We start from the raw sequence: 26299 nt of genomic DNA on the forward strand, positions 1-26299 counted from the left end.
CTAGATGGGGACTACAAGGCTCAGCATCTCAGCAGTGAAAAGATGCATATGCTGTTCCCACTAAGGTGAAGCCTAGGGGAGGGAGCCATTTGTGAGAGCAGACTTTTCAAGCAGTAGCCAGAAAAGGTCTATGTTCGCATAATGAAAGGTTCACTTGCCTATGTGTTGTATATGTATCTATAGATTAAATATCTATACATATTTATAGGTAGACTGAAAGGTTTTCTTTGCAAATTTTGGACTTGAAATTTGGAGGACAGGGTGTGAAAAGAGATGTTTAAACTAGGGGAGACCATTTCAGGGAGCAAAAGTCTGCAAACATTTGGGTGAGTGTTGGGGAGGTTTACATTTTGGCTCAGCAGTTTGGCAGCAAAAAACCCCTTAGTGGCTGACTCCTATTCCCCTGCACCTCTATACTGAACTTTTCATTCCTATGGGGGAAAATGATGTTATGTACTAGGAATCACATTGCAATGGGGACAAAGCCTGTCCACTGCCCTTGATAATGTATGGCCTGACTCCATCAGCGTCAGTGCAATATACATCAATGCGAAATACAGACTCATTCCTGCGCATTCATCCTACCCATCATAAGGTTGGGCATTTAGCTACCAACCTTACAGAATGTGGTTATATGAGGTGGAATCAGGCTAGCAACTTGGCTTCAGGAATGAGTGTGGTCAGTAGTGTTTTGGGAGGTACAGTTTGGGATAGTGGAAAACATGGCAGGTCTTTCACTATTTTTCTTATAATTCCAGCAGCCCAGCAACTAGTAACAGAAATTCCTAATCTCACTCAACTGAATAGAGCAATAATGGCAACTCGGAGTGACCCCAACAAGCATTCTGTAAGCCATCGGTTCTCAAACTTGCTGTGATGGATCCCTTCATTTTCAACAAAACTTCAGCAGAACCCTTGCAGTAAAATGTTTTTAAATTGTGTTTAAAGGGGGGTAAGGGAGATCATTATTTGGAGAATAAACAAGGGAGAGCCAGACAAAGCAGCAACTTTGAGACTTTGAAAAACTTTGCTATCGATCTCCTGATCTCCTCTGATGGGAGAAGCCTTTAATTGGTTTGCCATCCTTAAGGCTTTGTCTCTTATCAGAGAGAGTTCTTATCTCTCTATCCAGGCTGCAGCTCAACGGAAGGTGCTAAGAGCAGGACAAGGGACTCCCATGACAAGTGCATAAACAGCACCTTTAACCCAGTAGTGGGCAGCATGGGCAGGGCAGTGTTGCTTATTTGACTTCCCAATGCTGCATGCAGCTGCATTGAGAGTGAAGGAGTGTGGAGCAGCAGATTGGCTCTGCTGCTGCACTCACACTGTGCCTACTCCCCACTACCTCGCCCCCTCTCTGTCAGTAATCGGCAGCAACACATGGCATAGGGAAGAAAATTATGCAATGCCACCCTCCCCTGCACTGCCCCACCAGATGCTACTGATTTAACTCTTGGAAAGCACAGGTAAGGGAACAAAAGAAGAGGAAGGAATTCCCAACACAATTGCTTCAGGAGTGCATTTAAACTTCATGGCTACAGCTTAGTGGAATTCAAACATTGCAGCACTTGTCTTCATGGAAGATGTTTTTCTTCATGGAACTCCGTGGACTGCTTCGTGAAACCCCATGGTTCCACAGAACATAGTTTGAGAAACACTGCTCTAAGTGGTCCTTCACCCTGCATAAAATGGTGGAGAGGGTGCCCCAGGTGGACTCTCACAGCCCTTTAATGATTTTTGCTTTCCCTCATTCGTACAGGTAGCTGCTAGTAGGTTTTATGACCAGTTGTGAATATAAGAAATGTGAATATGTGAAGAAGCCAATAGGGATGGAAATGGCTACCTTAGGCAAAGATAAGTACAGATGAGAACATGACCAGCATATCTGTTCAGCTTGATGATGTATGACCTGCAAACGCCACAGCTGAAATATACAGTGGACCTGTCCATTATTCATTTCCATTTTACTGTGCACAATTAGCATTCATGGTGTGTAATTTTTCTTCTGAAGAACTTTCTCTGTTGCATAATGTTAAGCAGCTGTTGACAGGGAACCCTCTCCGATAGTAATCTGTCAGCTCTTGATACAGGATAAGTGACATGCTGTTTGATTCTCTTAGACCTGAGATAGATACATTTGGAGATGGAGAATGAGCAGGAACCACATCTTCTTGATTAGCCCAAATTTAGAGGGAAATACGTGCTTTCAGTGCTTCAGTCTATACCTCAGAGAAGCTTCCGGAATGTAGAGGTGTTTATGAAATGTTGTGAGGGCAACATCTTCTGCAATGCTGCATTCAAGGTGATGAAACAGTCTGCACACTTCCCCTTACAAATACATTTCCCACACCTATTCCATTTTTAATTTGCTCAATTTCCCAGTCTTACCGCTGACAGTCTTGACCCACAGTATTCTTTCCAGTAGACATCAAGATCTAAATGAAAGCAGTGATAAGAAAAGTGAGATTACCATAGCAACTGCACACAACCCCCTTATCATGAAGGCAAGTTTGTGAAACTCTGGCAAGGTGTTCAAACTGATTGATTCATTTCCTCTGTCTTACACATATTGTCTGCATTTTTTCATTGTTGACTGACTGTCTACATTTCCATTGTGAGATATATAAGCTTTAAGTTAAGTTGCAAACACTGGTTCAGTGGGTGTTTGTTCATTTTTTAGAAAAATATCATATGATCAATATGTTTCCAAAGTTTGTAATTATGTACAATTATAACCTCTTCATGTCTGTGTTTTGTTCGAAGTAAGAACAATGATAAACGCTTTCCATCTTGGCTGTACCAAGTTGCTTTATAAATATATCAGCCTATGACATGGCAGCATTTAATCCACTGTGTACAATTCTGGTCAGCACATCTCAAAAGAATATCATAGAATTGGAAAAGGTTCAGAACAGGGCAACCAGAATGCTCAAGAGATTCATATGGGGGTTTCTTAGTTTATAAAGTTTAGAGCATAACAAATGGTGATGATGAGACAAAGTGGGAGTTTGAAATAACAAACTAAGGGTTTCACCCTCTGATTCCTTGGACATATCTATCTGTAATTTGGCAGGTTATATCAACTGAAGAAGAGGTACTATACCTGCAAATTTTATCCAGAAACAAGCTATTGCCATGTTATTTCCCCATAATAGTGAGTGGGGAGACATTAAGCTTTAAAATTGGAATGCAGATTCAGACCAGAGATTAATCAGGCAGCCTCCAAATGAGTCTAAACCAAACTGGGCTGTTTTTGGAAGCACCAAACTGGGGGCCCTTCATGGTTTGAAGCACATCCCTAATTTTCACTTCATTCTCTAAGGCAGCCTTTCCCAACCAGTGTGCCTCCAGATGTTGTTGGACCACAACTCCCATCAGCCTCAGCCAGCATTGCCAATGGTCAGGAAATATGGGAATTGTGGTCCAACAACATCTGGAGGCACAGTGGTTGGGAAAGGCTGCTCTAAGGGATCCATGCTCCCATCCAGTGCTGGACCACACATCTGTTCTCATTTTTATAATTACAAACAGGAACAAAGACAGCTGCACAATACCCCCTTCCGCATCCCAAGTTCCTGATATGGGGACTGGTCATTGTGTTCTTTGGGTTGAATCTGGGATAGCGCAAGTAGAGCATTAAGAATAAAATCCAGTTGGCTTTGTGATCTACAAAGGCTAGCTACAAAGAAGTAGATAGGTGAATGATATGTAGACAGCTGCCCCAATCTCCTGGCTAGAAATATGTTGTTTGGTCATTCCATGCTGTGATCAAGTGATGAAACATTTTTTATCCATTTTAATGTAAAGAACAGGTTCAAGTTGTTCTCTCTACAGACTTGAGGCTTAAGGTTCATGGATATCTACTGGCTTATACAGAGAGCGTTCACACTTTCCTAGGCTGTTTTGTAGCTGCTTGGTTCACATTTCACACTAAATCATGGTTTAATGTGAACAGTGATGCCCACTTCACTTTCTCCTTCTCTAGCTGAGAGGAAACAAACCACAACACTGACTTGTTGTTAAGTGTGAACAAGCACTTGTGGTTTGTTACTCTCCAAACAAAGCATGAGTAGAACCCAAGGTTTCTTCTTTGCTTATGAGTTATGGTTCATTTGGGAGAAATAAACCACAAACATTTGTTCACATGTAGTGCTGAGCCAGTGCCGTGGTTTATTTTCTCCGTGCTGGAAAAGGCAGGAGCAAGGAAGGAACACAGCAGGCACGATTGAGCAGTGTGCATCAGCACACCACTTGTTCCCATTAAATCATAATTTATTTTTAACTGTGGTTCAACATAAAGTGTGAACTGGTTCAGCATCTTCATCATTTCCTTTCTGGTAGCATATTTTGTCTCAACTAATTATGGCAGTTGGAGCAATCATTTGATAAGCTGTCATTTTGTTGTTGTTATAATCACCTTTTATTTAAAAGTTAATTTATGTGTAGAAAAATCATGGCAATTCACCAATGGCCACAAGTAAGTCCTTTTTGTTTTAACGCTGTTATCATGTTTATGTGAGCCTCTTCTTTCCCAACAACTTTCTCTAATCTTTTGGAATAGGGCTCTTGTTTATTTATTTATTTCATTCCATGTCTATCCTTGTTCTATCCTTTTGTTGTCCTCTTCTATTTCTATACAGTAACTATTATAATAGCTATCTTTGTCTCTACGTACTAGTTGCTGTATTGTTGCATGTAGGGTTCTGTCCATGTTTCTATCTCCTTTTGCTTTTGCTTTCCTTCCCTCTTTAACCATTTTAAGAGTTTCTTCAGTCATCCATTGAGGTCTCTCTCTCTTTTTAACGAGAGGTATTGTCTTTTTGCATTCTTCCCTGATAATGTCTCTGACTTCATTCCATAATTCTTCTGGTTCTGTCAGCTAAGTTAAAGCCTCAAATCTGTTCCTTATTTGATCTTTATATTCTTCTGCGATGTTATTTAAATTGTATTTTGACATTATGATTGCTTTGTTGTTCTTCTTTAGCTTTACTCTGGTTTTTTATTTTTTATATGACCAGTTCATGATCTGTACCACAGTCTGCTCCTGGTCTTGTTTTTACAGAAAGTATGGAACTTCTCCATCTTCTGCTACCAATTATATAATTAATTTCATTCCTATATTGACCATTTGGTGATGTCCACCTGTACAGTCATCTTTTCAGTTGTTCAAAAAATGTGTTTGTAAGAAACAAATTATTGGCTTCACAGAATTCAATAAGTCTTTCTCCTGCTTCATTTCTATTTCCTAAGCTCCATTTTCCCACAATTCCTAGTTCTTGTCTGTTCCCTACTTTTGCATTCCACTCCCCCATGATTATCAGCACATCTTGTTTCGGTGTGTTATATTTATGTACTTCTGCGTAAAATCTCTCCAATTCCTCTTCTGTGTTTGCCGTTGGAGCATAGACTTGGATGATGGTTTATGTTAATAGGTTTCTCGTTAAATCTCATTGATATAACTTGCTCAGACCTTGCATTATATCTCTTAATTTCTTTTTGCTACATCACTTCTCACTATTAAAGCAACCCTGTTTCTTCTTAATTTCTCATTTCCTGCATAAAATATTTTGCAGTTGCCTGATTGAAAATGTCCCATTCCCGTCCATTTTAATTCACTCACGCCAAGTATTGTAAAGTTGATACGTTCCATTTCTTGCTTGACAATTTCTAACTTTCCCTGGTTCATGCTTCTCACATTCCTTGTTCCTATTGCGTGCGTCGTACAACTCCGGACTCTCCTTTTGCATCTGTGCGCATCAGCCTCTGGGCTTCCTTTCAGCTTTGACCCAGCTGCATCATTAGTCACAGTGCTACTCGTACTTGTCCTTTGTTCTTCCCCAGTAGCTCGGTGAGTGCCTTCTGACCTGGGGGTCTCATCTTCCAGCACTGTCTCGTGTTGCATTTTGGACACTCTGTTCATAGGGTTTTCGTGGCAAGAGATATTCAGAGGTGGTTTACCATTACCTTCCTCTGAGTTTGGATGCATCTTAGTCTGGTGTTTCAGCTTTGACCATTCTGCCTTGGGTGCCCCTGCTAGTAGTCTAGCCTCTTGGTCTAGACTCCTGATGGCACTGTTCTCAGCTTCTTCAACACTCTCAAACCCCCTCACCACGTTAAGGTGTGCATCCTAGAGGGGGATTAACTGAATATATAGTGGTAAATGGTTCATAGTTTGGAGGTTGTTTCACAGGGACAGGAAAGAGAGCATTTGACGTGTTAATAAAAAGAAGTTGGCATTTATATAGTGTGTTTTTTAAACTGCATCTTGCACTGATGTGCATCGGCAACTCAATCTGCAGTCTATAATCTGCAGGTCAAGAGATGCACCCCTTTGCCCAGGTTTTTGCAGGGGTGGAGTAAGGTAATATTTTAGTTGGGTTCACCCCCTCTACTGTATTGATGTGCTGCTGCATTTCCTGTGATGTTAGGGTCTCTTTTAAAATACTTTTTATGTAACGTGTGCTGTGTCCTTTGGGTGAAAGGCGGGTAATAAATAAATAAACTGTTGAAAGGATTTTACATGCATTATCTCAGGAAACCTTACACCAACTCTGTAAGGCAAGGTTGCAGTATTATTATTCCCATATTGCAGATAGAGGTTTGAACTTCAGAGATAGTGGCTGTCCAAAGTCAGAGAGCTTATGCCAAAGTCAACATTTGGACTTCCTGGTTCACACTTTGGTTCCTTGTTTGTTTTTATACTGTTGCTCAGGTAACCTTTTAAAGTGATAATATGACAGTAGCTGCTTTCTCCTGCAATTTAAGATTGTCTGAGAAACCCCTGTCCTTAGATCTAGGGCTTTTTTAGCTGTGGCACTTCATTTATGAGATTATTTGTCCAATGAAACCTGACTTGTAAATCAAGTTTTGTTCTAGAGTAGTGGTTCCCAACCTGGGGGCTGTGACCCCCAGGGAGGCTGCAAAGTAATCCAGAAAGAGCCATGAACAGTAAATAAATTATTTATTTATTTATTTTTTAAAAAAATTCTTCACTACCTGGATGCTGTTTGCCCCCCACTGCCGCTGCAGATGACACCTCCCCCTTGCTCCAAATGAGAGGGGAGGATTTTGCTGAAACGCCAGAGCATCTTTCAGGCACACCAAGGGCAGGCATCTGCCTATACCACGTATGGCAGATGCCAAAGGAAATTGAGGGAGGTGCTACCAGGAAGAAGAGGGGATTGCTATCCCGACTCCCGACTCCTTGCACTGCCGCTGCTGAGGATGCCCTTATTTAGAATGAGAGGAGAGGGCTTTTCGTGAAGCAACAAGAAGCAAGGCTGCAAGAAAAGGCTGCTTTCCCCCTTCCTTCCTGACAGCCAGCCTGCCTGCCTTTCTTGACTCCTGCTTCACTGCCACCTCCTTTTAAAAATTATTCTTATTTGCGAGGCCGACCAGATGTCTCCTTCCGCCCAGACAGAGTCAAAGAGCAATGAGGAAGCTCAGGACTTGCTCGCCCCCCATCTCTGAGGCTAAGTGTGTGTGCCAGTGTCCCCCTTTCTTTCACCTACATTCTGCCCCTACCATCCTCTTTCCAAGATGCTGCAGCAGTTGAGGGTTTCCCCCCTCCCATGTGCCCAAAAGCATGCACACCTGCAGATGTTTGCAGGAGGGGCAGGTGTGTTTTATTTATTTATTTATTTATTTATTAAATTTATTAGTCGCCCATCTGGCTGGTTATCCGGCCACTCTGGGCGACGTACAAAATAAAACGTACAAATACATTAAACATTAAAAATCTGAAGCAATAATAGTAAAACCTAGCCCACCCCAAAAGCCTGCCTAAAGAGCCAGGCCTTCAAGGCTCTGTGGAAACTCATCATAGAAGGGGCATGGCGGAGATCATTTGGGAGGGAGTTCCACAGGGTGAGGGCCACAATTAAAAAAGCCCTCTCCCTAGTCCTCACTAGTCTGGCTGTTTTAACTGGTGGGATGGAGAGAAGGTCTTTTGAGGCTGATCTTGTTTGTGTGTGTGTATGCGCTGATCTGTCTTCTGCTGCACTGTCATTCCCCAAGTGCAGACTAATCAAGTTATTAATTCTGATAACCACTCCAAGGCCTAAAAGCACTAATCCTCCTCAACCTATCCACTTTCTTGTCTTAACAAACTAGCATCTCCACCATTACCACATTGCTGCTTCCTGATGATGATGATGATTTTTTAAAAGCTCAGCAGGTTGGCTGAGGCTGGGGTCCACATACTGCAGCTGAAACATAATTAATTAATTAATTATTATTGCATGGTTCCCCCCATCTTCCATTTTATCCTTACACCAACCCTGTGAGTTAGGTCAGGCTGAGAGACTGTGTCTGGCCCAAGGTCACCCAGTGGGCTTCATGGCTGGGTGGGGATTTGAACCTGGATCTTAGCCCAACACTGCAAACCACTGGTGTTGGGAGACAGGACTGTGCATCTTCAGACTGTCAGGGGATCCCAATTTGATTGGACCTTTGCATTAAGAAGAGAAAGCAACACCTCCCTGTCTGCTACCTAGTACCTGTGTACTGCCTTCAAGTCGATTCTGACTTATGGCAACCCTATGAATAGGGTTTTCATGAGGCTGAGAGGCAGTGATTGGCCCAAGGTCACCCAGTGAGTTTCATGGCTATGCGGGGATTCGAACCCTGGTCTCCCAGGTCGTAGCCCAACACCTTAACCACTACACCACACTGGCTGCAGGGAGCTTTTTATGAAAAGGGATATCTGGATATGTGATTTTACCATGCAACATTTTCCAGTTAACAGAGACTAAAATTACAATGGGGGGGGGTTCATGAAATTTTTTGAGCTTACAAAGGGGGTCCCGTACTCATAAAGGCGGGGAACCACTGTTCTAGAGGGCTTTTTGTCCTTCAGAGTGTTGGACAGTTGCCATGCAAGGTGGAAGATTTAGATTTTTCACATACCTCTGTTCTTCATTTATTGTATTGTTAATTTTGATTAATTCATTTGATTTTTACCCTGCTTCCTGACAAAGCACAAGCCACAATACAAAAATACATAAAATTATTCAATACAATAAAAACCATGGTGAAGCAATAGAGTTCCTGAACAGGAATTAATAATGCGATGGATGAGGGAACAATAAACTGAAACTCCCTAGAAAAAATAGCAACAGTTATTCTTAGCCTTTCTCCCTAAAACAATTTTTTAAAAAGCCCCTGCTCACTGATGTATAAAAATGTTTCCAAAGCTATAAAGAAAAAGGTGGCAAAGGTAAGAACAGAAATGTATCTTTAGAGCACAATCCTGTGTAGCTTTACCTAGAAGTAAGTCCCATTGTGTTCAGTCGGTCTTACTCTCAAATTAGTGTATAGTCTCTCTGTGCTAAATAAAGGGGCCATTCTTCTTTCATTGTTATGCATGGCTGCATATAGTGATTTTGCTCATCTGTACTGATGACTTGTAATTTTACTAATCTCTGAAACCTGCTGGAGCTTTTGAAATGAGGCAAGATCTTCAAGTTCTAAATAAAGCAGCTGTTCCTCACAGTAGAGAAAAGAGAAAGGTGCTAATGGAAAATAAGTGGAGAGAGGTTTATATGCTGCTCATTCCCAAGTTTTATGTTCTGGCCATCTGAAGGGGGAAGGGCGGGCGGGGAGAGAGCGAGAGCATGCTTGTAGGTCTAATGCCTTCTTATTGGGGCAGGGGGGAGGGGATGTTCTTTCATCAAATTGTGATGTATACCATATGGTGTAACACCATTCCAGCTATCTGAAGCTAATACAGCACATTATATTAGCATAGCTATTCCCAATTATTTCAGTGCTACTTAAGTAATATTTATCTCAAATCCTCATCACAACTCTATGCATTAGGTCATTATTATTTCTTTTTCAAAGATGGAGAGCATTAGATGACAATGGCAGTGTTAAACCTGGGATTGTGGGGTTTTCCTCTGTGGTAGTGAGAGAGAACAGTCCAGATTGGTGTATTCATAGCAACTCATTGACTCTGTGATGTGCAAACTGGGTCAGTGTATGACACTCTGACTTTCCTTTGTCATATCTGGGTGCAGTGTTAACATAATACCCTGGTGATACTGACAGGATATCACATTTTGTCCCCTTGTGGCATGTGCCATAGTTAGGATTATGTGAACCTACAAATAAGTCTTAAGCAAGTTTTAAAATTAGGCCACCTATTAAAAAGTTGATGGCATCTTTATTTGCCACTGCATTTTTTAAAAAGAAAAACTGAACAAGTTTTAGATTTCTTTTTTTAAAATGCAGAAAGCAGTTAGAACAGCATAGGGATCATCCAAAGGAAAACAAAAACAATGTAAGTGGACAAAAATAGATTCCTTTTAAAGGGGGAACCCTGCTGAGAAACAGGCCTGATAGGCTTAACAGGAAGGAAACCAAATTCCTATAGAAACAGGAAAGGAAGGAATCTTGTCACAAATCTGAGAGGAAGGGAGAATATCCATATATACATATGTATACCACGGGGAATAATTAAAACTAAGTTCTTAAAAATAATCAAATATTTTTCAAAGACCTTCTAACGTAGGCTAGAACTTGTAGCTACTGGAAGTAAGGTGGCAATTCAATGATGTAGATGCTAAAATAACAGGAAGAGTTAGGGTAAGAAATTGTTAGAATCTGCCTAAAACTGCTTGACTTTATCAATCTGGAGAAACGAAGAACAGCTTTGAAAGTCTGGGGGAAATGAAAAAAGAGGCCTTTTATGTCTTTTGAAAGAACAACTTTTAGTGAGATCAGAATTACTTAAGAAAGGAGAGGGGGAATAATTAACACCACATAGATACTTCAGATTTATTGTGTTCTACTCAATATAGCCTTAAAACAATCATAATGCCCTTTTTCACACATAATGCGAAGCCAAACCAACCATGGCTTAGCATGAACAAGCAATTGCCCAGGTTTTTGGAGAGGAGATTGTGTTTTACTCCCTCCTCCTAAGTCATTTTGCTGCTGCATTGCCCTCAGCCATGATTTGGCTTAGTGTGTCATCTGACTCATAGTTTAGTTTTCTCAGACTAACCATATGCTGTAAGGGCAAACCTTTGTTACAGGTCGCAGTTTGTCTGTAGAGAGCAAAATCATGAGCCCCAGGTTTGGAGAACATGTTAAGCCAAACTATGGCTTGGCACAGTGCAGCAGCAGGATGACCAGGGAGGAGCTAAAGAACTGCCTCTCCAGGAGTCCACACATTTGCTCATTCATATTGTGCCAATTGGGCTACTTCAAAAAGCAGGGCAGTATTATTGATCTAAGTGCAAGGTTAATAGACATTTACTGTATATTGAATACAGAATAATTATAAACAAGGCATTAATGTATTAAGCACAGAGATTTAAAACTGTCTCCAGTATGAGAACTGAATACCTTTAAAAAGGCCATCTCCTTTATAGTGCCTTCTTCCTTATAAATATGCCTAGAGGGTCTTCTGAAGTGACTTGTTGCAGGAATAAGTGCCAGTTCTATTGCTTTCAATAAATTTGACTCTGCAGTACTAAAGAAACATCATTTCTATTAATTGTGGGTGAAAATCAGTACCTGTTTAAGACTGTGTTAGGTCCAAACCCAACACGCAAGTCGCCCTGTCAACCCCAACTCGCTTTTTACACCCGGGAAGAGTGCGGAGTTGAGTGCAAATGAACCCACTATCAGAGATCAAGTAACACGAGACAAAAACCTTTGCAAAGGGGACCCAATACTTACAAGCCGAAGCAGGCCAGCATGGGAACCTCGTTTATTGGTGTTCAAGGGTTTATATAGGTTTACCCCGAAGTTTACAATATCGGGTTCACGTCATAAAACACAAAGAAAACATTGCCAACTATCATAGCTTTGGGGCATGTGTAAGGAGGTAAAAGGGGTACGGGGGAAGGACAAAGTAGAAACATCAAGACTATCTCTTAGACTCTCTGTCTGCATATTTCGCATGTCCTTGAGATAAGCACTATGCAAGAGCAGACAAAGGCAACTATTGAGGGGAGGCCCAGCTGCAACCGGGCGCCCCCTAAACCAGAGACAGACACGATATTACTCTGCTCACATATCAAAAGGAGTAGTATAAGTCAAGGATATGAGGGGCATTGGGATAGCAATTGACATTTCTATGCAATGCATGTTTGTAACAATAAGCAAGGCCATAAGCACAAATGTGATACAGAAAATGCATAGTAGGGAAGTTTCCAGCTTAAACCGGCTTTTATTATGCGAGCCACTGGAATGTAGGTAAGGGTCAGGTCACCAGATTTTATATCAAAGTCAAATAAAGGCCACTTTGGTTCTATTTCCCATAAAGCCCAAGCTGGTTTAGATAGGACAAGTGAACTGTAGTTTTACAAGCACTGGGGATTTTAATTTATCCTTAACAACTGTATTCAACAATTCCCTCTATAAGATACATAATAGTAAATAATAAGAAAGATCTTCTACAACTTTTAATTACAAATACTGAGATATGCCTTGTGAGATTTTTTTTTTAATAAGACCATCCTGAGTCATTGTTAGTATGAGGAATAATAGATCTCCTCTTTTACTCTTCCTCGTTCAGTCAGCTATGCTCTAAAAGATAATGGGTGATATCCAATGTTAGTTATACTCAAGGTAGACCTACTGAAACCAAGTCTATTGATTTCAAGGGATCTCCTCTGAATATGACCTAGATAGATATCACTCAGTTGTTTTAAAACATGGGTGGGGAACCTGTGGCTCTCCAGAAGTTGTTGGACTCCAGCTCTCATCAGCCCCTGCCTACATGGCAAATGGTCATAGATGATGAGAGTCGTAGTCCAGCAACATTTGGAGGGCCACAGGTTCCTCATCCCTATTTAAAAACCAGAACTCGTAGTGAAAACTTAACAGTTTCTAATGTCACCAAAACATCCATGTTTGGGTTCCTAAATCTAAATTGATGCCTGCAAAGGAACTCAAAAACATTAGTAAAGGGTTAGGGTCTGACAGTGCATCACTGTGTATGTCTATTCAGAAATAGGTGCTACTGAGTTAAATTCATTTATTCCCAGTAAACTAGACGTGTGCATTTAAAGGTACAGTGATATTTATCCTTACAGTAAGTATATATAGGATTGCATCCTGAATGTTTGTATTGAAATCCCTGACTGCATGAAAAACCAAGTTGCCTCCTTTGAATCTCCAAAACCAAAAGTTTGCCTGAGTAACACAAAAGTGTTGAGTTTGTGGTTTGAAATGTATCCCAGGATATAAGATTTTAGCCATATAATGGATTTGACAATGGATTTGCCACATGTAAGAAGAGGTTTGACTGAACAGTGCAATGATAAACTTGAGATGAAATGGAAATGGACTGCCTTCAAGTTGATCCTGACTTATGGCTGCCCTATGAATAGGGTTTTCATGGTAAGCAGTATTCAGAGGGGGTTTACCATTGCCTCCCTCTGCTAGTCCTCCCCAGCTGGCTAGGGCCTGCTCAGCTTGCCACAGCTGCACAAGCCAGCCCCTTCCTTGTCTGCAACTGCCAACTGGGGCAACTGGGCTCCTTGGGACCATCAGCTTGCCCACAGCTGCACAGGTGGCAGAGCACGTAACCCATGAGCCACTCATTGGGGGGGTGTTCTTTAGCTGGCTCTTTACACCCAGGAGACACGAGCGGGGATATGAACTCACAGACTCTGGTCTCCCAGCCAGGCTCTCCTCCCGACTGTGCTATATAGCTTGAGATAACTAATTTTAAATGTTCGCAGTATATAACGAGCTTTTCTCCAAAATAGCTGAACTGTCATTCAGACAATAGAATTTATATAAAAGTCAAAAAGAGCAATTTTTTTAAAGGCCAGGGGTGTAGTTGGTTTCACAAAGGGAAGAAGGTTGATTCTTAGCCATTTTCAAGTTGTCACACCAAATATTTTTAAATCTATTGAGTTTGCATACCTTGTGCAAAATCAACCACTCAATGAATGTGAGTTGTATCATTTAGCCAAACATTTATTTATTTATTTATTCATAATCATCGTCATCATGTATTACTTGCTGTTCACCCACAGGTCCGGGGGGGGGGGGGGTTACAACAATTTTAAAAAAGTTAAAACATTAAAACAATTTAAAAACAACCTAAAATCCCAAAATAGGGTAGGTCCTAAAGACACACATCTCAGGTGCCAGAGGTCAGGGCAAAGAGGTATTTGCCTAAAACTGTACAGCAAAGTTGCCGGATGCACCTCAGTGGGGAAGGAGTTCCCCAACTTAGGGGCCGCCACAGAGAATGCCCTCTCCTGGGCCACCCCCACCCTGAGCTTCTGAAGGTGGCGGAACTACCAAAAGGGCCCCCTCTGTTGATCTCAACGCCTGAGAGTGTCTGAAGGGACAGAGGTGGTATTTCAGATAAGTTAGCCAAAGGCTATTTTTTACACAAAGCACTATTCTCTGTTAACTGTAGAATGTGTTCAGTGAAACCAATCAACCTAATTATTGGATAAATGGCAGAGAATAAAAGAATGATCATGGGATATATTTCATGGCAGAGGTTTTCAGTCTTTTGCCCACCACTACAATCTTTTGTGCATTGAAGGCTAGAAATTGTTGCTGTAAAGGCAGTCAGATTGCAGGTAATTTCTACTTTAGCAACCATTGGTATTTTGGGAGACCAGTGGTGACAGCAGGCCAGGCATGAGCACCTAGCATCTTTGAGCAGCTGTGCTGCCCACCAGTGCTGATGCCTCCTCTGGACCTCTTTAAATTGCCTGCAGTGTCCCTGAGAAGTGTCATATCAGGACATTGTGGGTGATTACAGTGGCAGGTAGCTTATAGCTGCTCACTAAATTACAGTGCAGTAGCTGCTGCCTCTCACTGGTAAACCAACTAGAGGGCCCATTGATATTGGAGGGAACCCACTTTGCCAGGAGTTTCCTCATTCCTGGTAACTGATGTGACGCCCTTCCCTGGCTCTCCCTGTCAGGTTCCTACCTGCTCGTGGTTACTGCCTGTCACTAGGCACCACCAGGGACTCCACCAGTCCGGACTGTCCTTTTTTATGGTTTCTCTCCCCGCTCTAGCATAGACCTCACCAGATCCCCCTGCTAGGCAGCACCACCAGTCACGTCCTATAACCCGTATTCCCAGAGACTCTGCCTGAGTCTCTCTATCAGGTTACCTCTGTGACTGCGTGCTTAAGCTGTCCCAATCCCTTTGTATCAATGCAGATAATCCTGGTTTGCTCTGAATACTTGTGGTGTTATTCTTCCCTTCCCCGCTGCCACCATTTGTCACTCTTCAGCCTTGGTATTTACCTTACCCTACCTTCTGGTCTGTGAAACCCCAGCCAAGGATCAGGCCTTTGGTAAACCAAATACAGTATTTATTAAATAACAAAGATAACAAGATTTCTTTATAAAGGCACATAAGCATATGGTTTCTTCTATTGCTATGATACTTGTCTTAGTATTAATCCGAACGCCACACTCTCCTCACATCCACCAACTCTCCGCACAATCTCCTCTCCAAACCCACCAAAACAACCCTCTCACGTCCACCCAGATTTAACTGTCCTCCTTCCATTTATACTCTCAGCCATTCTAAACACTCAGCCAATCATCTAGCATTCTACTGCCCATTCACTCCCCCCTCCTCTTTCATTCCACTTACCATGTATCTCCTATACAAACAGCACTTACCATATATACACTAATACAGGAACATCACAACTGACCATGAAGACCAGTTCCTGTCACATCCTGATATTGAATATGTAGTAGTAGTAGAGTAGACCAGTACGCTCAAAAGAGAGGGGTATTTTTTGTAGATACGTCTTGGCTTTGGGTTAATATTGACACTGAAGAATATAAGTGGGACCTGCAATGAAGGTTTAGTGTACCCCAACCCAATAAGAGGAATACTCTTATTGAGGGCTCCAGCTAGTCTGGGACTGGAGTCTTATAGTGCTATTAACATCTGTCTATGTTTATCTGTAATATAGATTTGTATATCATATGTCTGGTTCTATGCCTATATTTCAGATATGGTTTCCTTGCTGACGGGTTGGGTGGGTTTTGCCTTTTGTGTGCCACCACTCACCATATGCTCAGAGGCACATGTTCCCAAATTCTTCCAAGCTACCCAGGATTGAACTGTAGAAGACCAACTCAAATTGTATTTGCACTTTTACAAATTTGTAGGGCGGTACAATATCTCAGAGAGGAGGTCAGGTCTTCTGCTCCCCTGGTGCATTCATTATAGCCCAATTTCCCTGCTTTTTAAAGTCTGATAGAAATATCTGTTGGCTATAGGTACATTCTTAAACTGCAAGGGTTTTTTGCCTATTAATGAATTTCTCTGCTTTTTAATCTGGAAGGTAAGAAATGGGATCCTGTGCAAGTCTGCTGAGAATGGATTGATCCATTTGCATGCTTACTGAGTTCAGTGGTATTCCCCTGCAATCATGCTTAGGATAGGTGAAACAGACCATGGGGGAGGAGAAGGGAGGGGGAGGAGAGGAGGAGGAAGGACAGAGGGAAGGAGGAAGGAGGGCTGAAGAGGAGGAGGGCAGGTTTGATTGTTTGCATGCTTGTTGAGTTCAGTGGGATTTAGTCCCGTGCAATCATGGTTAGGAAAGACGAAAGTGACCATAGGGAAGGGAGGGCATGCAAGTGGAGGGGAAGAGGAAGAAACAAGAGGGGGAAGGGAGGAAAATTAGAGGGGGAGGGGAGATCTGATCATTTGCATGTTGATTGAGTTCAGTGGGATTAACTTTCATGCAATCACGCTTAGGATAGGTGAAACTGACCAAGGGGGAGGGAAGGAGGAGGGGGGAGGGAATTGGAAGGGGAGGTGACAGGAGAGGAAAGGAAGGGGGAGGGGAGGTTTATTGGGTTCAATGGGATTTACTCCTGTGCAATCATGCTTCAGCTAGCTGAAACTGACCATAGGGGAGGGACAGGAAGGAGAGCAAAGGGGGAGGGAGGGGGAGGAGACTGGGTGGGTGGGAACTGGACAGAGGGAAAGCCCCTTTCCAAAAGGAAAACATTGTTAACAGTATCATTATTTTTTGGAGTTTCTCCCACCTTTTTATTCTACAGCAGACATGTGTAGTCTCCCATCCAAATTTAAACCAAAGCTGTCCCTGGCCAGATCCACACCAGATATTTATTGCACTTTAAATAGCCATGGCTTCTCCTCTCAAAGTATCCTAAGTGTATTTTCTGAATGGTGTTGAGAATTGTTAGGAGACGCCCTATTTCTCTCACAGAGCTACAATCCCCAGAAGAGGGGCTACCTGTTAAACCACTCTGGCCATTGTAGCTCTGTTGGTAATAGGAGTCTCCTAACAACTAACCATTGCCAAATAAAGGGGAACTAATACTGCATGCGATTTGGAAACTATACTCCTGTTAATGCAGCCTAAAATAGCATTTGCCTTTTTTGCAGCCACATTGCACTCTTGGCTTATATGCAACTTGTAATCACCTACAATCCCAAGATCCTTCTTGCAAGTAGTATTGCTGAGCTAAGTATCCCCCATATTATAACTGTGCATTTGGTGTCTTTTTCCTAGGTGTAGAACTGTTAAATTTCATTCTGCTGTTTTCAGCCCAATGCTCCAACCTACCAAGATCCCTTTGAATTTTATTTCTGTCTTCCAGGGTATTAGCTATCCCTCTGCAACTCTGATAAGCATTCCCTTGTTAATCTCTGGCCCTCAGGACATCACAGAGGCATCTGAAGCCCGCTGCAACGAGTTTGCAGGGCACTTCCAAAATAAAATCGCATGCATCCGTAGGGATCTCGACTCTAATGTTAGAACAGTTGAATCTATTGAGGTACCCAGATCACGATCTTGTCCTCAATTATTGGATGAGTTTCAGTTGGTGCAGCTTGAGGAAGTTGACAAGGTGCTTGGACTGGTGCGTGCGACCACGTCGGTACTGGACCCTTGCCCCTCTTGGCTAGTAAAAGCTAGCCGGGCTGGAACTGCCGGATGGGCCAAGGAAGTGATCAATGCCTCCTTGAGAGAGGGAGTTGTCCCCCGTTGTCTCAAGGAGGCTGTAGTGAGACCTCTTTTGAAGAGGTCCTCCTTGGACCCAGATAATTTGAACAACTATCGACCGGTAGCGAATGTTCCATTTCTGGGCAAGGTCTTGGAATGGGTGGTTGCCGCCCAGCTCCAGACGCTCTTGGATGAAACCGATTATCTAGATCCATTTCAATCTGGTTTTAGGCCCGGTTTTGGCACAGAAACAGCCTTGGTCGCCCTGTATGATGACCTCTGTCGGGAGAGGGACAGAGGGAGTGTAACTCTGTTGATTCTCCTTGATCTCTCAGCTGCTTTTGATACCATCGACCATGGTATCCTTCTGGAGAGACTCGTGGAGTTGGGAGTTGGGGGTACTGCTTGGCAGTGGCTCCACTCTTACTTGGCTGATCGTCTCCAGAAGGTAGTGCTTGGGGAGCATTGCTCGATACCCTGGACTCTCCATTGTGGAGTCCCTCAGGGATCGGTTCTGTCCCCCATGCTTTTCAACATCTACATGAAGCCTCTGGGTGCGGTCATCCGGAGTTTTGGAGTGCGTTGCCATCAGTATGCTGATGACACGCAGCTCTATTTCTCCTTCTCATCTTCTTCAGGTGAGGCTGTTGATGTGCTGAACCGTTGCCTGGCCGCGATAATGGACTGGATGGGAGCTAATAAACTGAAACTCAATCCAGACAAGATCGAGACGCTGTTGGTGAATGCCTTTTCTGCACAGATGGTGGATGTTCATCCCGTTCTGGATGGGGTTACACTCCCCCTGAAGGAACAGGTTCGTAGTCTGGGGGTTCTTTTCGATCCTTCCTTGTCACTGGAGGCTCAGGTAGCCTCAGTGGCTCGGAATGCGTTCTACCACCTTCGGTTGGTAGCCCAACTACGCCCCTATCTGGACAGTGACGACCTCGCCTCAGTTGTTTATGCTCTGGTGACCTCTAGATTGGATTACTGTAATGCACTCTACGTGGGGCTGCCCTTGAAGACGGTTCGGAAGCTGCAGCTAGTGCAAAACGCAGCAGCCAGACTGTTGACGAGGACCAATCGGTCCTCACATATTACACCTGTTCTGGCCCGTTAGCATTGGTTGCCGATTTGTTTCCGGGCTAGATTCAAGGTGCTGGTATTGACCTATAAAGCCTTACACGGTGCGGGTCCGCAATACCTGATGGAACGCCTCTCCCGCTACGAACCTACCCGTGCACTTTGTTCGACATCTAAGGCCCTCCTCCGAGTACCGACTCATCGAGAAGCTCGGAGGGTAGTGACAAGATCCAGGGCCTTTTCGGTGGTGGCCCCCGAATTGTGGAATAGTCTCCCCGAGGAGGTACGCCTGGCGCCTACGTTGTTATCCTTTCGGCGCCAGGCTAAAACCTTTCTATTCTCCCAGGCATTTTAATTCATGTTAAAGTATTTTAATGTCTTAATGGTTTAGTGATCTTAATATTACATTATTGTTATTATGTATCTGTATTTTTTATATTTCGTGATTTTTGTTGGTTTATTGTATTATCTTATGTTGTACACCGCCCAGGGAGCCGTTGGTTATGGGCGGTTTATAAATGAAATTAAACTAAACTAATCTCAGCTCATTCTCAGCTTTAGCCTTCCAGATGCCATCCCTGCAATTCTGTGCTACTTGTCTGCTCTCTTCCTTTGTGGCCTGGCCTTCATTCCACTTCCTGTATGTGTCCTTTTTTGTTTTCAGGTCATCTCTAAGGTTTTTGTGAAGCTACATTGGCTTCTTCTGTTGTCTTTCCCCTCTTTTCCTTGATGGAATTGTTTACCATTGTGCCACCCATCTTGGACTCCTTTTCGCATTAGGGTTGCTTGCCATGGAACCTTACTTACCGTTGTTCTGAGTTTATTAAAATTGGCTTTCCTGAAGTCAAGGATAAGCTTATGGCTACTCTCAGCTTTTGCTTCCTTTACAATCAAAAACTTAAGTATAGTGTGGTCACTTTCTCCCAGAGTTCCCGTAACTGCCACTTCATAACCAAGTCATCTCTATTGGTTAGAATCAAATTAAGGTTAGCTGATCCTCTAGTTGCTTCTTCCACTTTTTGTAGGAGAAAGTTATCACCAACAAAAGTCAGGAATTTCTTGGCAGAATTTGTCTCCCAACAGATATTGGGGTAATTGAAGTCCCTCATTACTAGTACATCATGCCTCCTCAAAACATTGGCAATTTGCTTTGCAAAAGTTTCATCCTCATGTTTTCCCTGATTGAGTGGTCAGTAGTAGACTCCAACCCCATGTTCCTTTTATTCCTTGCCCCATTAATTTTAATCCAGATACTCTTCGTGGAGCTACCAAGCTCGTCCCTCCTGTCTTTCTGTTCAGAGATATATATTTTAACATATAGTGCGACTCTGACTCCCTTTCTATTCCTTCTGTTCTTTTTGAATAAGTTCTGTCCTTCAATTGATATATGCCACTCATGGGAGTCATCCCACCAAGTTTGAGTTATACCTATCAAGTCGTATTTACTCTCCTGTATTAAGAGTTCAAGTTCATCCTGCTTGTTTCCTATACATTAATATACAGACATTGAAGACCATGTGATTTACGGCCTGGCTTCCTTCCTACATTTTTATGAAGACTATTACTGGACCCCATTAGAGCCGTTCTCAGTTCCTCTTACTGTGCACAAGCCTTTGTTATTTGTTACCACCAAATTTACATCTTCCTCCCCCTTAGTATTCAGTTTAAAGCTCTCCTGATGATGTTGTCCAAGCTGTGGCCAAACTCATTCTCCACAGTCCTTGTGAGGTACAATCCATCACTTGCCAGCAATCCATCTTCCAGGAAGTGTAGCCTGTGGTCCCAGAATCCAATTATTTTGCATTGGCACCACCTTCATAGCCAGTCATTCACCCGGAGTATTTTTCTTTCCCTTTCTACTCTTCTTCTAAGTACCAGAAGGATGGATGAGAAAACTATCTGGGCCCCAAAGTCCTTTAGTTTCCTTCACACAGGTTCAAAGTCTGACGTGATTTCTTCGTAGCTCCGCTTGGCAGAATCATTTGTTCCCACATGGATGAGAAGAAAGGATATCTGTCAGTGGGCTTTATGAATGATGGCAACCCTTCCATCACATCTCTAATATGTCCTTCAGGGAGACAGCATGCCTGGCGAGTCCATGGATCTTCTTGGCATACTTGGGTTTCAATCCCACACAGTAGAGAGTCTCCTACTACGACTTCTCTTCTTCTTGTCGTGGGGCGTGGTTTCATTGTCTCTGTTTAACTGAGCTTCAGCCTCTTGCTTGCTGTTGCGTGGGATCTCCTGTAATTCTTCCCCTGCAAGCTGTCCTCCAGTCTCATCCTCAAATGCCTGAAAGCAGTTCCATAGTTCCACCGGTGATGGGTGTCTTCTAGCTCTTCTGCTCCTAACTGTCACTCTTTTCCACAGAGTTTCCTCCACTTCGTTGATGCTCTCCACAATAGTGTTAACACACGTTTCTCTTGGGAGCATGAGTGTGTAAACCTGCCACCCACGTGTCCCATTAAATATGCCTCCTTGACAGGAGGAGGATCTTTTGCTAAGGATAAACCAAGTGCTTTGCCCTGAAATGTGCCTAAATAGTGTGTGTATACCCCAAAAAATGCAAGTCCAAACTAGACTAAAGCAGAGCTTTCTTTTATTGAGAAAAAAGAGAAGAATAGCATTACAAAATCACTGGGTGCTTGGCAGCATTAACCATTAATATCCTAACCCATTCATAACTTTAAACTAAAGAGATCAAAGTTCCCTACTGCTATAAGGAATGACAGGCAGCAGATATTACCTATCCTAGGCCCAGGAGTGGGCAGTGGAATACAACTGAAGTGGTGTGAAGGAGCTCTGACCAAAAAGCAGGAAGGACTCTCTTTGCCTCAAGGCACTGTGTGCACTGACATACAGACTCCCTTCCCGGTCTGTGGCCTGCAGGCCTGCACTGCGTTCCTTGAGAACATAGTTACACATGTTGGAGCTCAGATCACCATCTTGAGTCTCAAACCCTGCTCCTAAATACACTTTCCCTCTTACAAATCAAAGTGAAAAGGCGGGGTCTGGGTTGATATGATCGCATGTTGTGTGTGTATTTCTTGCTGATAGCCTGAGCACTCGTAAAAAGTCACCTCTTCTGCTTCAACATGCTGTTCTTTTCCCACCTCTTGTGCTTCTCTGTTGTTGTTCCAGTGTTCTATCTAAGAACTCTTTGTCTTATACTGTTCAGTGTGGCCACCCGCCGTTCCAGGCTTCTCACATTTTCTTCCAGCAGCACCACCAGCTTGCACTTCTTGTATGTGTACGCCATGTTGTTCTTGGACAAGAAAACAAACATTGCACACAGCTTGCAGGTCACCACCACTGGAGTGTCCTTCCCGTCCATAGTCTCTACTGCCTTTTGTTTGTTTCTTTCTACTTGTATTGGAATAACCTATGCTTTGTCCTGTCCTCCTATAGGGTAAACAGGAGAGTCCCATTGGTATGTGGTGTGCCATACAAGAAAAAAAAATGAGGGGCACCCCTTTTGACCTCCCCCGCTGAACTCCTCTGCCAAACTCCTGTTAGCTCGCTGTCTGAGAGCTGGCTCGCTTATATATCCTCTGGACCAGCTGACACAGCTCCCTCTGCTCTGCTCAGTTAGGAGTCAGGAAAAAGAATGAAGGGATGCTACACCCACAACTGCTCCTAGTTGCATCCCAGCAATCATGCTTCTGAAACTAATGGGACACATAGCAAAGCCTCCAATGTTGAATACAGAGCACAGACTGTATAGGAGGAGTTGGTCCTTCAAATATCCTGGTCTCAAAATGTTTAAGGATTTATTTTGCATGACAGAGATTGATTTTTTAAAATGATCTTTATTTATTTTATACTCCCTAGACATATCTACCCCACCGCATCCACCATACATTGTTCCAAATACCTGTTTATTCATAACCTTGTATTTTGCACTCCATAGTTCATTACCATTCTCACTCATTTCATAATCCATACAGAAATCAATCATGATCTCCACAATCTCATACAGAGGGTAGGGTATTGTTCTCCAACATTCAGCCTGTGATGTGAACAATATTGATTGATGTGTAAAGAGACTGATTTCATCTTCAGCCATAATGGTTTTACTGAGTTTGTATTTAAATAATAATAATTTGGAATATTTGTTTGCAGGGTGGAATGATTAACTGGAATCGTCTCTTTCCTCCTTTACGTCATCGACATAATGCAAACTATCAGGATAATCACCAGACTGAACATGAGGTACTGCCTCAAGCTGAAGTTTCTGAAGAACAGGCAAGGATCTGGACAATTATACTGGTGAAGGGGCAGGGGGAAACATGATTACATGGCATGCTGTGCGATTCTGCTTAATTTAGGGCACTTCTATGGCTTCCCGTCCTCCCTACCTAACGCTGTAATACCCAAATAGAGAACAGAAAGCGTGCCTTTTCCCTTGGGCATTCCTGTACTGAACATGGGAAGCCAACCATGTACATTGTCTGATCCTGCTGTGGTTCCTGTCCACAGGAAAAAGGTTTAGGGTATTAGATGCAGGGTATGGGCATGCGCACAGAGAGAGAGAGTTTAAAAACAAATATAATGGTCCTTCTTTCCTTTGTTATGAGCATTGGAGTTGGAAGGGTGCTGGTATCACAGATAATTTTGTCCAAAAGTCTGCACTCTCTCTAGTCATGCACTGTGCATTGAAATAATCCATATATGAGAGCTGTGCTGTTCATGCTCTTCCATCAACCGTACAAGTGGAAAAAATGGTACTTGTGCTAGAGGAGCCCTTTGTGGATTTTGATAGTTACCATGGCATCCCTTTATTAACATTAGTGGTGAAATGTGTGTGGATTGGGCATTTAATGGAGCTAGAACTCTAGTGTTCTGTCAGTGGACCATATAAAAACTTCTCAGTTTCTTTTTTTGTTACTAATATTGTATTTATTTTACAAAAATGTATATGCTGCCCTTAACCCTATGGCCACAGGACAAATTACAACATAAAATTCCATATCCGGTAAATACAGTAGATACAATAGCAATGTTTCCCTGATAAAGTTGGAATCAATTGTGATTCAAGAGGATGGCAACTATTTTTGATGGCAAGAACTTTTAAATTATATGTGAGATAGTAGTTTGCTTCTTTTATTTATTTTACTACGTTTATATGCCAATCACACAAATCATCTCAGACACTGTTGATTTTTTAATTCCTTCTGATTATGCCCCAAAATAAGGTCTTTGGATATTCTGACTGTTATTTAGTGCCACAAATTATAGTGTTTGGTATTTGTATCCAATGGAGAATTTGGACTGACAGAACCATAGTTTGCATGCTGAGAGACTTGATACAAATGGGAAAAGGGAGGGGAAGAACAGAAAAATAAGCAAACTCAGGTACAAGATCTTTCATGATGGCACACAATGAAGATGGCATGAGACAGTTCTGGGAGCAGACGAAGCCAAATGGCACTTGGGCCCAGCTGAGTCAATGGAAGGGTGTCCTCGCTGCCTTGACTCTCACCCTGATTCAGCTTGGTAAAGTGGTAGCTTAGTGGAGAGGAAAGGAGCCAAATGGCAGTTGGTCCCAGGTGAGCCAATGCAGGGGCTTTCCTGACTTGCCTGTCCCTCTGATTCATTATTATAATTGGGGAGGAAAAACTGAAAATCTGGGCCGTGACAAATACTGATCATTCTCTGTTCTTTAAAAGCATGCATGCTGTCAGTCTGGAAATGTTGATTCATTTAGAAATTTATTTTCCATTTTAAACATGTCAGTTCCATGTTGCAAATCCAAGACCTAACTAGATCTTAACAGTAACAGTGTTCACTGAATAATTACACACACACACACACACAGAGTGTTTAACAAAAGGCCTTTTTCTTTGTTGTGAGCATTGTTTTAGAAAGACAATTTTGTTCAGTGGGAATTTAGTGAAGGGCATTATTAAATGTTTCTTAGAAATACAGGTAACACATCCTTGACACTTTTTTTCAAATTGGAGTGATGTAGTGGTAGGGGTGTAAACTCTTTTCCTACTATCTGCTTCTCTGCTCCAAATAACCTTCCTCCAACTAATACACACACACACACACACAGAGAGAGAGAGAGAGTTTTGGTGTTTTGAACCCCAAAGGGGGGGGGAGAGAGTTTGGGTGACACCAGTCTGTAGCAGTTGAGGAAAATATTTAACACTCTTCTTCTCACACATTTTTTCACTTTGAGTGGTCCCCTCCTGAAGCTGCTTTTTAATGGACAATGAGATCCTGATAGTAGACCATATCAACAAGGTTCCATATATCTTTTGCCTGCATAACATTCTTCCTCCTCTTTTGGCATGTAAGTGCAATTATAAAGACACTCTCAGAGACTGTTGATTTTCACATTCCTTTTGATTATGTCCAAAAATAAGGTCTTCGGATATTCTGATCCTTGTATAGTATATCCTTAACTGTGTTTTACATTTGTCTCCAACGGAGAACTTGGACACCGACAACTCTACTATTTTGTGATAAAGAAATAGATACCAAGCTGAATATTATTCTAAACATGTCTTCCTCCAATTTCAAGAGTATTTCTTCTTAAAATGAAAGGTGGTATATACATTCTTTTAATAATCATCATTGTGATTTTCTTACTGTGGTTCTCTGAAAGTAAATGCAAATGTTCCCTGTTTGAGGTGATACACTGCTCTCATAGGACTGTACCATTTCAGTTACACGTGGGAGGAAGAACAGCTCCATGTGAAAAGTCGGAGGATAGAAACACGCTCACTGTTCTGCCAGTTCTAGCACATCTCCACCTCTCCTGAAAATGGGGACACGTGATGCTAGTCATACCCCACCCCCTTTTTACTGTAAAACCTGATGGGAGCAGCTTTAGTGCCGTTTTTTAAAAATTCAGCTTCAAAGAGATTTTCTAACTGATCTGCAGATCAACCCATTCCCCCTGTACGTGTGGCTAATGGAAACAATGCTCTGGCAATGAGCGTGTTTGTAGCATCATTGTCTCAAAACAGCACTTCAGTGAAAAGATTTGAAAACAGGCTGATTTCTCACACTTCTCTGGTGCGACCACTGCAAGGGTCACTCCTTCCCATGCCCTTTTTTTTAACACTGAAAAAGCCCAGATCTCAGTAGAGAAGTCTGCAACAGCTTCTCCCCTTTCCATCATCAAACTCGAGAAAATAGTTTAACACTGGAGTGGAGAGGAGATAAAGTATGAGTTCCTTCCATACGGTAGTCAGGGTCCTATCGTGTAGTATATTTATGTATTCTCAGTCAGTTCTTTAAAGTATGTTCTTTTGTCAGCTGCTTATCTGAATT

General features: G+C 42.5%; 1 protein-coding gene across 4 annotated transcripts in view; it reads left to right on the plus strand.

Annotated features, from left to right (window-relative positions):
* The window catches only part of UBAC2 (UBA domain containing 2), a 138154-nt gene that overhangs the window by 111247 nt on the left and 608 nt on the right, over positions 1-26299 (plus strand). The window contains exons 8-9 of one of the 4 annotated variants that reach the window (XM_061626581.1): positions 23138-23227; positions 25454-25501. In XM_061626581.1, coding sequence (XP_061482565.1) covers positions 23138-23227; positions 25454-25486 — 123 coding nt within the window. In that variant the 3' untranslated portion in view covers positions 25487-25501. Of the gene's footprint in view, positions 1-23137; positions 23261-25199; positions 25242-25453; positions 25502-26299 lie in introns of those variants that run through there. The other 3 variants (XM_061626582.1, XM_061626579.1, XM_061626578.1) reach the window with 3 other exon arrangements.

Source organism: Rhineura floridana, chromosome 5 (assembly GCF_030035675.1).
Source record: "Rhineura floridana isolate rRhiFlo1 chromosome 5, rRhiFlo1.hap2, whole genome shotgun sequence".
In the NCBI taxonomy this organism is placed as follows: Eukaryota; Metazoa; Chordata; class Lepidosauria; order Squamata; family Rhineuridae; genus Rhineura; species Rhineura floridana.